Raw genomic sequence first — 11,996 nt, 5'->3', positions numbered from 1 at the left:
TTCTATTAACTCTTAACGTCTGTAGTAAATACGATTATACAATATGTAGATTTGGTATATTAAGTCTGTAAAAGCTAGAAAATATACAATACATCTATATCACTACCGCTTTTACAATTTTTGAATTCGTTGGCTGCCGCCCCATTTTTGAAACTCCTCGTTTAAACTTTATTATTCTCCAAAATTGCTTTGTGAATGCCTCCATTATTTGTGGCAACCATCTACACGACCCGGGTTGTTGCAAGGACGTCAAACAAAAGAAAACGCACTAACAAACAAGTGTGATATATATGGTGTTTTATAATTAACCTGCTTAAACACATGATAATTGCAAACTTTCAACAATTTCCACAAATAAACTTTGACATTACATATCAATCTTGTTTTAAACTATCATTTATTTTCAACGAAGACCTTGAGAATCGATTGCTTACAATAGAAGGATATTTTACACTAATCACATCCAAATATTTCATCATCCAATATCGAAAATGAGAATATCGACGTCCAGGAAAGTGTATTCCATTTAATAGTCTATAGAGAGGCACGGAATCAATTATCTAGATCACAGATACAAACACAAGGAAAAGGCCGGAGAGTGCCGCATGTAATACAAAAAGGATAAAAAGATACTCCATTTTAATGATTTTTTTTTTGAGGGGGGGGGGGGGGGGGGGGGGGGGGGAACGCAGCTAACTAAAACCAGTTGTTGTTTGAACAGTGACCAAACGTTTACATAAAGATACAACGATTATAAATACTCACGTGTTTAAAACGAATAACTACTATTCATATTGGAATGAAAAGGAGTCTCTCATAATAGTGACCTTAGCCGATTTTCTAATGAGAGATCAGTTTCAAGAGGCAGTCAATACAAATAACACTATAGTTAGCACAATAATCAGAGTCTGGAAAATTATGAAGTACATTTTGTCTAAAAACTTTGCTATATTATTCCATGTAACATTTCCAGGAGGCTGTATATCGGCCATCTTGTCCTTCCTGTCTTTAATTTCATCTATTGGGGCTTGAATGGTTGATGGATGATTCATTTCAGTGTTTTGCTGGGTCATATCAGAGTCTTCCAAAATTTCATCACGCACTTGTCTGTTTGACTTCAGCAGAAATGATAAGTTGATGATCCATTGTGGCACCGAGCCTTCTTCCTTTTCTCGTATTCGGATTTGACAGACGTTCGTGATGACGATGATTGTGCTGATGGCGAGAAGAGACAGTATGTAGAAGGAAAGGTAGGACATTGGTTCTGAAGATTCAGGCATCTTGTCACTCACAACAGTCATGTACACAGTGAAGGCTAGCAGTACTGTGATACTGTATGAGGAACGCTCTCCTGAAGAGAATGGCAGAATGAAGACCAACGGATTGATCAGAGACAACATGATGATCGGCAAAATAATGCTCACCAAGACATTCAGCGATCTTCTTTTCAATATGAAGTGAAATTCTGCAATATCTGACATGAGGTGTTGCACACTGGCTTTTGATCCTGTAAGAATATATTCACTATTCTGATGGAAGTATGTCAGTAACACTGTAGGTGACAGCATTATAAAGGAAACTTCATTTGGAGTGTATCCATAAGCAAATACTTCTATTTTACATGTTTGGGTATCAAAGGGAAATTTGCTTACATTTGGTATACACAGTCCTCTTAGCATTCCTCCTGGAGACCAACTCACGTGTCCAGCAGATGTTACCCTTATCTTGAAATCCTGATGTCCAACAGAGAAATCTTTCGATAACGGATCAGTAGTAAATAGATTTGGTCGCCATATTGTATTCTGAGAAATTGTGGTTTCCGTCAAATTGCCGAATGCATTAGGGTCCCATGTTAGTCTTTCGTCTGTCCATGATAATATCAGTCCTCCTGAAACGGATATGACTCCAGCTATTTCGTCAAAACTGTTAATGGAGATCAGAGAAAATAAAATCGAGGTGAGGACCGGTTGGCCCTGGTCTTGAACTGGGCGTATTTCAGTGTTGTAAGACGCGAAAAGGTTCTGTAACAGCGAGTCTACATCCTGGAGGGAAGCAGCCCAACTTGTACTGTATACTACACTTAACAGTATAAAGTAAATGCATACCATTTTCTCGGAGTACCTGACTGATGGACGTGTTGTTGGGGTAGGTATCGATAGACTTCTCTCTAGTCCTAGAAGTCGTTTGGCCTGTGTCCTTAGGGTCCTTAAATAGCTTTTCGTGCCATGTAGCGTGTGTCGTCAAAATAGATAATTATCATTGTCAATATCTATTGTGTAAAGATCACTTACCCATTACAGCTAAATTATCATGCCGTTTTGTTTACGTTCAATATCGATCGTTTCGTATTGAGTTCCCAATCTATAAAATTCAGCAAGAAAAATAACAGACTTGTATTGACCATTGTTAAAAGCAGAAAGTGTAGTTAGTAAACATTTCTGATCTAATGATGTAAGTTTGCGTATCAGGAGATTAATTAGTTGAAAGCCATTAACAGATTGTATAATGTCAGGATATATTAGTTTAATACATTTGATAAACGTAACATATCTAATCGTAGTGATATGACATGACATTGTTCTATATGTAACCATGGTGAAAAAAAATAGCCACAATAAATTCCACCCACTCAGAAAGTGAATCCAACACAGAATGCCCTTGTTCCATCCATTCTCTGGCATACTTTTCAACGGAATCCATAAGTATAATGTAATATATCAATTAACGTTTGTTTCTAGGATTTGGACAAAATATGTAACCATATTTCATATTTAGGCATTTCTTGGTGCTTTATTATCTATATTCAATTTTGAGATTGATTCGAAGGGTAACTAGCGGTCACAATTTCAAATTCCCTTAATCTAAATAAACTGAAAGGATATCCCTCCCTTCAGGTCCGTTCGAACGCACTTGGCGGCAACGAAAGAATGACCACTAAGGAGCACCTTTTAGTAATAAAAGTAAATAACTTGTCAATGATATCACAAACGGTCCTAATCTTCCTATTATTGATAGATCTTAACAAATGATGTCCAGCGTTCGCATGTGATGCAAGTGCTATAGACCCATAAACATGTGTGACGTAAAATGTCAGTTAATTATTGAGGGGGTGGGGCGAGGGTCCCGTGGATCCGACAGTTCAATTCATGTCTTACTCACGAATGTTAAGAGTATTTAATCAGATATGGCGAGACAAGTGTATGTGGTTTCCTTAACCATCATTCAAATAGATATCTGAATGAATCTCGTCATCCTCAGAAAACCAAGGCAGTCACGCAGCTGACCCTGTAGGTAAGTGTATGTGTACATTCTATATATACGTATCCATTCGGTCATGACTGTCCTAGTATTCTGTGCTTCTGTTTGTCTTGCAGGGAGTTATAACAGAATATGCGAAAAGACTTTTTACATCACCAAAGGTTCTCATTTTCTACAAGTGATACGGTTGCTCCTGACCTTCACATGGATGTAGGAGTCGTGGAAGCAGATCTCGCTGCAAATACTGTTAAACGATAAATTGTTTTAAAGAAGGAGTATTTCCCCTGTAATAGTCGAATCCGAAAAGAGAAAAGACTTCAGCAATAAAAATGTGATGGTAGCGATGAGTGCCATAATATTAAAAGAAAGGTTGGATTTCTATAACAGTGAGTCACCGTTCAAGAGACATGCCGCCAAACTTATATAAAACACCTTCATGGATATTGTTGTTTAGACAGCATCATAATAACCTCATCAGAGTCTCTATAATGAATAATTGTATGACCTGTTTCATAAATCCAACTCAAGTGCGATCTTTTGTCGAGATAAATAGGAAACTTCTTATAAGATATATCGATGAACGAAATACTAGAATTTGATTATGTTATATTGGCAAGGGAATCACTGGTTAGTGAGGGGCATTTGTTTAAAACTAAATTACCCACAAGGAAACACGATTTTTAAGTACGACAGCCTAAATCTTCACTGTGAATGCGAAATAAGGACAAGTAAATTCACCGATGATGCTTTGTCTGTGTAAGGCTGGTGTCCAGTCAAAACACCGTTAGCTTGTAATAAATTCACTTTCGTGTAGCATTTGTCGGTAACATATATATAAATAGTTTTTATTTGGTTGGTCGATTTTATTTCTTGACCCTGAAAAGCGTAATTGCCCAGTTCAAATTTTGGAATCGATTTCACTTTTGCTATTTCATTGTAATCAGATACGTGAATAATAGTATGAAGCTGACCTGTCAATGTCTCCAATTAAAGCTATATGTGTTTGATGCTCGTCAGTTAGCCTGTTGGTTCCATTGTTGTATATCTTGTTCTTATTTAAGAACATGACATCACTTATTTGGATTGACCAATATTTAAATGGTGGGTGTATTCGAGGAAGCGGAATACGCTCACTCTTCCGGAACATCTGGTCTTATTCTCCTTGTACTTTTTCATTGGCCTCCGCGTAAATCTTTCTTTTGTTCATAAATTACTCTTGTTTTATGTAATTTGAGTTTGGATCATGATTGTTATTGACATGTTGGTATTTTCTTGTTGCCTGTTGTATCAACCTATAGGTATAACAATATTCTATCTTTTTTCCACAGCGCCATAAGATTTTGCTGTCTGTTTCGCTTACCTATGAAAAAAGTCGTCGTGTACGACAGAATTGAAAAGTAGGTTGATGGCCATGAAAGTTCGAAATATTGATTAATTTATACCTTGAGTAACTTGTACAGCTGCATATGTTCAGGACTGTACAATAGTCCAGACGTGAAATCAATCTGTCGTCTTTAGACAACCTGTCTACTTTTGATTAGTATATGCAACCATTGCTACATAATTTTACAGACGGTTGTTGACAGTGTGGGATATTTATTGATTTAAAACAACAGTCTGTACACATCGATTCAATAAACTGTAAGTAACGAGTTTATTCGGAAGTCTTCATGCATAAACAGGCAATTATAAAAATATTTACTCTCTAACCAAGATTTTTAAATTGAACTTCCCATTCCAAATTATCCTAATAACTTGCTTAAAAAAAACAAGAAAATACCAACAATCATACATAAACATAATACATTCTCAAATTCAACAAAATTAAAGCAAATATTAACAAAAGAAAGGTTTACAAGGAGACTAACAAGAGATGTTCCGGAAGAGTAAGCGTCTTCTGTTTCAACGATGACAGGCAACATGTAAATCTTAAGTAATCCAGGTAAGTAATGCCCCGTTTTTATTTAAGAACAATGTATACAACATCGGAACCAACAGGCAAACTCACGAGCATCAAATACGTCTAGCTTCATCTCACAAAAATAGAATATTTCTGAATGAGATCACTGCCTCTATTAAAAACCTATTGAACACATTCAAACAGTGTATGATTATCCAGATAAAAAGTGCATTACTTTTCAATTAAGGGACATTAAATCAACTGTCATTGAATCCAAGATGAGGCAATTTTCTTGGAATATTTCTGTATTCTAAGCATTTTTGGAGACAAATAATCTGAATATATTACTAATGAGTATCTCGTTTTAACAAATTTTCAATTGATCTTAATTATCAGAATATTTTCAAAAACTTATTAATTTTAAAGAAAATAATAGATAAAACAGCACAGGTTTGCTGCTCTATATTTACACAGTAGTAGCAAATAATGGATACAACAGGACAGGTGCGCTACTCTGTATTTACACAGTAACAAATAATGGATACACCATGACAGGTGTGTTGCTCTGTATTTACACAGTAGTAACAAATAATGGATACAACAGGACAGGTGTGCTGCTCTGTATTTACACAGTAGTAACAAATAATGGATACAACAGGACATGTGTGCTGCTCTGCATTTAGACAGTAGTAACAAATAATGGATACAACAGGACACGTGTGTTGCTCTGTATTTACACAGTTGTAACAAATAATGGAAACAACAGGACACGTGTGTTGCTCTGTATTTACACAGTAGTAACAAATAATGGATACAACAGGACACGTGTGCTGCTCTGTATTTACACAGTAGTAACAAATAATGGATACAACAGGACACGTGTGTTGCTCTGTATTTACACAGTAACAAATAATGGATACACCATGACAGGTGTGTTGCTCTGTATTTACACAGTAGTAACAAATAATGGATACAACAGGACAGGTGTGCTGCTCTGTATTTACACAGTAGTAACAAATAATGGATACAACAGGACATGTGTGCTGCTCTGTATTTACACCGTTGTAACAAATAATGGATACAACAGGACACGTGCGCTACTCTGTATTTACACAGTCGTAACAAATAATGGATACAACAGGACACGTGCGCTACTCTGTATTTACACAGTAGTAACAAATAATGGATACACCAGGACACGTGTGCTGCTCTGTATTTACACAGTTGTAACAAAAATTATGATGATAGTTGATAATAAGAAACTGAAAGATAACGAAACATTTTTGTCCAAACACCAAACTGCGTTGACCCTTGTTAAAAAGCCTGGGATGGTCAATACCGCCACCTTCTAGACTGTAGCATCATTTCACGCTGGTCTGTGGGTTATTTGGATCTTCCAAAGATGTCAAAATCAGTTGATGTTATGAATACTTCTAACATTCTCAGTCATGATTTAATCCTCTTTTAAGACGTTCACTTTCACTTGCCTGTCTGATATCAAAAGAAAGATCAAACCCACCCGGAACAGGATATCTCTCGTCATTTTCTTGTATTCGTTATGACTACGAGGATGCTGATGGCGAGGAGAGGCAGTATGCAGAAGGAGAGGTAAGACTTCGGGTCTGAAAATTCAAGGATCTTGTCACTTACGACCGTTAAGTACATGATAAAGGCTAGCAACAGGATGATGGTGTAGGGGAAAATGTTCTACCGAAGACAACTGAAGACTTAAAACTTACCAGGAAATTCAATGGTCTTTTTATCACTTGGTGAAATAAGGCGACAACCGACCTCAAGCATCCGACATGGATTCTTGTTGATGAATGTGTATATTTACCAGAAATACTTGTGAAAGAAGTATAGTAAGTGATATCGGTGTGAGCAATGATATTCCTAACAGTATAACTAACAGCAAATATCCTTATTTTCGCATGACTGGGCATGGGACAAGAACTAGCTTACATCAGGTACACATTGTCTCGCGTAGTCGCCCTTCAAGAGACCACTTCAACTCTGCGGTTGATGCAACCGCGACTTTGATTGCCCATGTCAAACATAAAAGGCCTTTGATAACCGATCGCCAGAAAACGGGTAAGGTTGACATATTTTGGTTTCAGAAGTTGTTACTTCCGTCAAATTTCTGAATGCGACTGGGTCCCAAATGAGTGTTCCACAGTCCATGATAAATATCAGATCTTCCTAAAACGATATCATTCTAGCTATTTCTTCAGTGAAGACACTGACAGGTCGATCTTGGTGTAGGACTAGACACAGTTTAGTGTTGGTGGACGTGAAGAGTTCCTTTAACAATGACTCAACATTCGAGAGGGATGCCATCAAACTTTTTCCTGAAATGTTGTAGTTGGAATTATATATATACGATATCGCAAAGTCGTCAGTTAACATTCAGGTACATATATATGGTTATTGGGAGACTAAATGTACTGTAGATATATAGATAAGTACAGCTGATGATAATTTACTTAAAATTGGGTTTACTTTCATAATCGATTTCTTTTGATATGACGGAAATAGAAAAATAATGACTTTGATTGAAATCAATACGTTATTGTGAGCAGTATCCCTGGGGAAGTATTTACTATATAATATACGAGTAAATATCGTAAACGGTTTCATTGATCATAAGAGGAAACTGTATTTATACAGTAATGAATAGGCATTATATCCACAAGGTATTTGGTAATATATGCGTTACTGGGTCAATAGTTCGCTTTGGTAAGTAAATATAACACTACTGGTGTATTTGGTAAAAATTATCAAATGGAAATTTAATGCGCATACCATAAAAGAGATACAAATGGTGTCTTTCAATTATATTTCCTTCCATCATCGTATCGATATGACTCCCAAAGAATGTTCATCTTTAATGGACAGTGACACAAGAAATGTGTATTTTGATATTTATATTCGACAGAGATCAATCTAAGAATAATACAAGGGAAAAATAAACAAAGTTAGTGAAAACAAACAGTAAAGTGACGCTGAAGATAGAACCTTTTGCCGATATGCGTGGTATTGACATGTAAACATAGTCATGTCAAAAAATATAAGACTATACACAACAGAACTATTCGGTCCACAACCTGTATCTGTCCATCTCGGAGGATGCAAATTTTACAGATAAGAACAACAGACTACTTTTACCAAATAATCTCGTAAAGTGTAATCGTCGATTAAATATTTAACTTATCAGACAATTTTAAAAGTTTTTCTTTTTCCGTTTGTGTCGTTAGTCCTGATTGGAATTAGAGTTATTCACATTTGCAAATAACCTAAGTTGGAAACAAACGATGTGAGCTGATTCGTGTCAGCATCCATCTTGATGGAAACGTGTGCGCACGACCAAATAAGGAATCAAGTTTTTATCAAACTTAATTAGGTAGGTAAACATACAGCGAGAAGTTTATCATATAGTGGTGACGACAAACAGTGATATAGTTGCTACAGTAATGATAAGCTGAAATATGATGAAATACATTTTGTCTTCACACTTTGCTGCAGTATCCCATTAGGTATTATCTAGTAGACGAACATCTGTCAACGTATTGCTCCTGTTTTTGTCGTTCCTATATAAAGCCTGTGGCGTCGTATGTGAATTTTCTGTGTCTTCCAAAGATTTCAGATTGGGCACATCATTTTCATGCGTTCGTGGGTCTCCAGAAACGTTCACCAACACGATTGTTTATCTTCATGAGAAAAAGCAATGGTGTACAAATACAAGGGGTGCTAGATCCTGTTACAAGGGGACGTTAAATCCTGTTACGAGGGGACGCTAGATCCTGTTACAAGGGGCGCTAGATCTTGTTACAAGGAGCGCTAGGTCCTGTAATAAGGGGTGCTAGATCCTGTTATAATCGGCGCTAGATCCTGTTACAAGAGGGCGCTAGATCCTGTTACAAGGGGGCGCTAGATCCTGTTACAAGGGGGCGCTAGATCCTGTTACAAGGGGCGCTAGATCTTGTTACAAGGGGGCGCTAGACCTGTTACAAAGGGGCGTTAGATCCTGTTACAAGAGGACGCTTGATCCTGTTACAAGGGGCGCTAGATCTTGTTACAAGGGGGCACTAGATCCTGTTACAAGGGGGCCCTATATTCTGTTACAAGGAGCGCTAGATTCTGTTACAATGGGGCGCTAGATCCTTTTACAAGGGGCGTAAGATCCTGTTACAAGGGGGCGCTAGATCCTGTTACAAGGAGCGCTAGATCCTGTTACAAGGGGGCCCTAGATTCTGTTACAAGGAGCGCTAGATCCTGTTACAAGAGGACACTAGATCCTGTAACAAGTGGCGCTAGATCTTGTTACAAGGGGACGCTAGATTCTGTTACAAGGAGCGCTAGATCTTGTTACAAGGAGACGCTAGATTCTGTTACAAGGGGGCGCTAGGTCATGTTACAAGGGACGCTAGATCTTGGTACAAGGGGCGCTAGATCTTGTTACAAGGGGACGCTAGATTCTGTTTCAAGGGGGCGCTAGAATCATTTACAAGAAAGCCCTAGATCATGTTACAAGGGGCGCTAGATATTGTTACAAGGGGCGCTAGATTCTGTTACAAGGCTGCGCTAGATCCTGTTACAAGGGGATACTAGATCCTGTTACAAGGGGGCGCTGGAATCATTTACAAGAAAGCCCTAGATCATGTTACAAGGGGCGCTAGATATTGTTACAAGGGGCGCTAGATTCTGTTACAAGGCTGCGCTAGATCCTGTTACAAGGGGACACTAGATCTTGTTACAAGGGGGCGCTAGATCCTGTTACAAGGGGCGCTAGATCCTGTTACAAGGGGGCGCTAGATTCTGTTACAAGGGGGCGCTAGATCATGTTACAAGGAGCGCTAGATCTTGTTACAAGGAGACGCTAGATTCTGTTACAAGGGGGCGCTAGGTCATGTTACAAGGGACGCTAGATCTTGGTACAAGGGGCGCTAGATCATGTTACAAGGGGCGCTAGATTTTGTTACAAGGGGCGCTAGATTCTGTTACAAGGGGCGCTAGAATCATTTACAAGGCTGCCCTAGATCATGTTACAAGGGGCGCTAGATATTGTTACAAGGGGGCGCTGGAATCATTTACAAGAAAGCCCTAGATCATGTTACAAGGGGCGCTAGATATTGTTACAAGGGGGCGCTGGAATCATTTACAAGAAAGCCCTAGATCATGTTACAAGGGGCGCTAGATATTGTTACAAGGGGCGCTAGATCCTGTTACAAGGCTGCGCTAGATCCTGTTACAAGGGGACACTAGATCTTGTTATAAGGGGGCGCTAGATCCTGTTACAAGGGGCGCTAGATCCTGTTACAAGGGGGCGCTAGATTCTGTTACAAGGGGGCGCTAGATCTTGTTACAACTGCGCTAGAATCTGTTACAAGGGGGCGCTAGATCATGTTACAAGGGGCGCTAGATTTTGTTACAAGGGGCGCTAGATTCTGTTACAAGGCTGCGCTAGATCCTGTTACAAGGGGATACTAGATCCTGTTACAAGGGGGCGCTGGAATCATTTACAAGAAAGCCCTAGATCATGTTACAAGGGGCGCTAGATATTGTTACAAGGGACGCTAGATTCTGTTACAAGGCTGCGCTAGATCCTGTTACAAGGGGCGCTAGATTTTGTTACAAGGGGCGCTAGAATCTGTTACAAGGGGCGCTAGATCATGTTACAAGGGGCGCTAGATTTTGTTACAAGGGACGCTAGATTCTGTTACAAGAGGGCGCTAGATCCTGTTACAAGGACGCTAGATTCTGTTACAAGGGGGCGCTAGATCCTGTTACAAGGAGCACTATACCATGTTTTTCCTTAATTTTTATTTGAAGGACGTTAGCAATGATGACGAGGGTGCTGATCACGAGAAGAATCAAAATATAATATGACAGGTAAGGCATTGGGTCCGAAGATTCAGGCATCTTGTCACTCACAACAGTCATGTACACAGTGAAGGCTAGCAGTACTGTGATACTGTATGAGGAACGCTCTCCTGAAGAGAATGGCAGAATGAAAACCAACGGATTGATCAGAGACAACATGATGATCGGCAAAATAATGCTCACCAAGACATTCAGCGGTCTTCTTTTAATCGTTAATGAAATTCCTAAACATCAACATAGTTTAATCAACATATACATATAAAAATTTCATAACATATTTGGAGCAAACGTGAGCGAAACTACGCCAACGTTCGAGTAAAAACAAAACTTTCAAAACCCTTCTTCGCGATCATAGTGCACTTCAGGAAAACCCTCCTAGAGGAAACCTGCGCCCAGCAGATAGGCAAAATGACCAAAGTGGAATCACCGGGACTCTGCTTATCTAATCTACGTACATATCTCTTGTGAATTACTATTTTACAAATACAATTATATACATGTATAAATACATCTTGATGAAAGCTACCTTTACAAACAAACTGCGTTATATACAGAAAAGTTGATAAGAACTATATTTACAAACATAGTCGGTATCAAACTCAAACTAAAAAGACAAGAAATAAAAACTCACACATACCAATTAAAGGAAGGTAGTATGGGTGGTTGGTGGCACGTGTTGGTAAAATAAATACAGGTGAATAAGCAAGTTACGTTGCAAATAAGAAGAGGTTTTATAAAAATCAATATGGCGTCACGGTGTCTGAAAAATGCTGCTGAAGTGGGGTTTTCAATAACCCCGCAGGGGCAAACTGACCCCAGGTCAGACAAACGGGGATTCGCGAAGCCCCACAAGGGCCAATTATACTGACCAATCAGTGATCACCTGACTTAATAACCATACATACATTTACATATAAACTGAAACATCATGTACATAAAACCTAGTCCTAGGCTCGGT

General features: G+C 38.6%; 1 protein-coding gene across 1 annotated transcript; it reads right to left on the bottom strand.

Moving 5' to 3' along the window:
- Window positions 1-857: 857 nt before the first annotated feature.
- On the bottom strand, window positions 858-2,108 carry LOC132563469 (acetylcholine receptor subunit alpha-like). Its single transcript, XM_060228226.1, has one exon. The coding sequence runs from the start codon at window positions 2,106-2,108 to the stop codon at window positions 858-860; it is 1,251 nt and encodes a 416-aa protein (XP_060084209.1).
- Window positions 2,109-11,996: the final 9,888 nt, after the last annotated feature.

Source organism: Ylistrum balloti, unplaced genomic scaffold (assembly GCF_031769215.1).
Source record: "Ylistrum balloti isolate Yb309-2 unplaced genomic scaffold, AGI_CSIRO_Ybal_v1 Utg371740, whole genome shotgun sequence".
Lineage (NCBI taxonomy): Eukaryota > Metazoa > Mollusca > Bivalvia > Pectinida > Pectinidae > Ylistrum > Ylistrum balloti.
Note: the sequence above shows the minus strand (reverse complement) of the source record. Positions and strands in the feature narration are given on the sequence as shown.